Genomic DNA, 2,609 nt, shown 5'->3' on the forward strand with positions numbered 1-2,609 from the left:
GTTTTTGTCATTTTACCCATTAGACAAGATTCACATGTTTCAAATGATTCATAATCAAATGAATTCAAAAGTCCATCTCTTTGAAGTTTTGATATGCGTTTCTCATTTATATGGACTAAACGACAATGCCAGAGATAAGTAGAGTTTAAATCATTTGACTTAAACTTCTTAGCATCGATGTTATAGATTGATTTTTCATTAGTGTCTTCAACATTTAAAATATAAAGACCACTACTGCGTGGAGCATATCCATAAAGAATGTTATTATGCGAAATACTGCATTTATTATTCCTAATAATAAATTCAAAACCATCCTTGTCCAAACAAGAAACAGAAATAATATTCCTACACATGGTAGGTACATAATAACAATTGTTCAAAGATAAAATAAGTCCACTAGGCAAAGATAACTCATAAGTCCCTACAGCTAAAGCAGCAACTCTTGCTCCATTGCCAACTCGTAGGTCCACTTCGCCTTTTGTCAAACTTCTACTCCTTTTGAGACCCTGCACATTAGTACAAATGTGAGATCCAGATCCAGTATCTAATACCCATGAATCAGAAGTAGAAAGATTAATTTCTATAACATGAATACCTGAAGTGGTAGTCTCACTACCCTTGTTCTTCTTCAGATCATCCAGATATTTCTTGCAATTCCTTTTCCAATGTCCAGGTTCCTTGCAGAAAAAGCAAGTTCCTTCCTTTGGCGGTTTTGCTTTGGGTTCATCCTTGGTCTTGGGCTTGGACTTGGGTTTAGACTTCTTGAAAGCCTTTCCCTTGCCCTTACCAGACCTTTTCATACCCTTTCCCTTGTTGACCATAAGAACATCCTTAATCTCATTCTTGATGTTCTTTTCAGCAGTTTGAAGCATCCCATGCAACTCTGTGGTGGTCTTCTCCATATTATGCATATTGAAGTTCATGATGAAACCATCATAAGCCTCAGGCAAAGATTGGAGAATAATGTCTGTAGCCAACTCTTGGGCAATTGGGAGACCGAGCCTGTCCAAATGTTCAAGATGACCCTTCAACTTCAAAACATGAGGACTAACTGAGCCGCTAGTAGTCAACTTGCAAGAAAGCAAATCCTTGATGGTATTGAACCTTTCAATTCTTGCTCTCTCTTGGAACATTTCCATGAGATCAGTAATCATGGTGTTCGCATCCAATTCCATCATTTGCTTTTGGAGTTCATTCTCCATGCATCCAAGCATAATGCAAGTGACATCAGTAGAGTCATTGAGATGCTTCGTATAAGCATCCCTTTGAGCTCTAGTAGCAGCAGGAGCTGGTTCCTCAGGGAGGGGTTGATCAAGGATATATTCCTTTCTTTCTTGCCTAAGAACAATTCTTAGTTTTCTGTACCAGTCCAGAAAGTTAGTGCCATTGAGCTTATCCTTCTCAAGGATTGATCGCACTGATGAAGTAGGTGTAGTGTTTGTAGCCATCTCTACAACAATAAATATACAAGTAGCATTTAATAAAAGGCACAATAAAATTCCCACAACATATATCCATAATTCATATAAAAACCCTTAATGTTAATTTCAACAATTGAAAAATAATAGTGGGACAAGATCCATATTTCACCCTACTTCAAGTAAGCTTTGCCTTATCACTTTAAGTGTGTTTTATTTAGGTAGGTAACACTTTACCAATTACATCTCATACAATTCTTGAACATAGAATATTAACATCACATGTAGTCTTGATATTCTATCTTATACCCTAGGTTCAAAACTATTTTGATAACATAGTTAAGTCTAACCAAATCAAATATATGGATATCACTTTTATCCAACTTATCTTACTTAGATGACTTTATACATCATGCTTTGGCATAGCCTATACATAGCAATCTAAGTCCTGATAAGTGTTATTACAATGGGAGGTATATTGAAGACTTAATATTAAATAAGGGTTTGTTATTTATCCTATTTAGTTATCCTATCTTATCACATGTAAAATAATCATGCAAAGCATATAACCAATAAGATAAACATTAAAAACATATTATTTTACTATTTTAAATCATATTTAACAACAATCATATAAATATGTTATTCCTGATAATTTAAATCATATTTAATATTTATCATTAAAGTATTACAATAAAATACATGACAAAAACACGCCGGCTTAAAAGGATAACGGTCCTTAATGGGCTTAAAAATATATATTAATTACTATATTTATTATCTTCCAAAAATAATAAATTAAAGAAAACACTTATCCTTAAATTTCGAATTAATATATATATTTATTAATATATATATATATTACGAATTATATATATATATATATATATAATTAATCACTTAATCACATTGGGCTTGTACAACCCATAACTGTTTTGGGCCTGTTCTTAGTGTGCGACCCTGTAGGTTCATATAACGTTGGCAGTAGGCTCGAAATCCCTATTTCAGCCCACAAGTCATAAGTGGCCTCTAGCAAGACATTATGACTACCCAAGTTATATGAATATCGATAATCCGATTTAACCATTTACAATAATATTTTAATCCCTTTGTCTCTCGATATCCAGATTGAATATAAGGCATAGTTATGTCATCCTTATAACATTCAAGTCTCTTTAACGCGTCGTTCAA

At 33.5% G+C, this 2,609-nt stretch overlaps 1 protein-coding gene across 1 annotated transcript; it reads right to left on the reverse strand.

Moving 5' to 3' along the window:
- Positions 1-433: 433 nt before the first annotated feature.
- LOC126682767 (uncharacterized) lies at positions 434-986 on the reverse strand. Its single transcript, XM_050378528.2, has 2 exons — positions 596-986; positions 434-506 (listed from the first exon to the last, which is right to left on the reverse strand). The coding sequence occupies exons 1-2, from the start codon at positions 921-923 to the stop codon at positions 490-492; spliced, it is 345 nt and encodes a 114-aa protein (XP_050234485.1). The 5' UTR covers positions 924-986; the 3' UTR covers positions 434-489.
- Between the last annotated feature and the right edge of the window lie 1,623 nt (positions 987-2,609).

Source organism: Mercurialis annua, linkage group LG1-X (assembly GCF_937616625.2).
Source record: "Mercurialis annua linkage group LG1-X, ddMerAnnu1.2, whole genome shotgun sequence".
In the NCBI taxonomy this organism is placed as follows: domain Eukaryota; kingdom Viridiplantae; phylum Streptophyta; class Magnoliopsida; order Malpighiales; family Euphorbiaceae; genus Mercurialis; species Mercurialis annua.

Coding starts and splice junctions, on each gene's coding strand:
- LOC126682767 (XM_050378528.2), bottom strand. CDS start 923: ATGAACTTCAATATGCATAATATGGAGAAGACCACCACAGAGTTGCAT.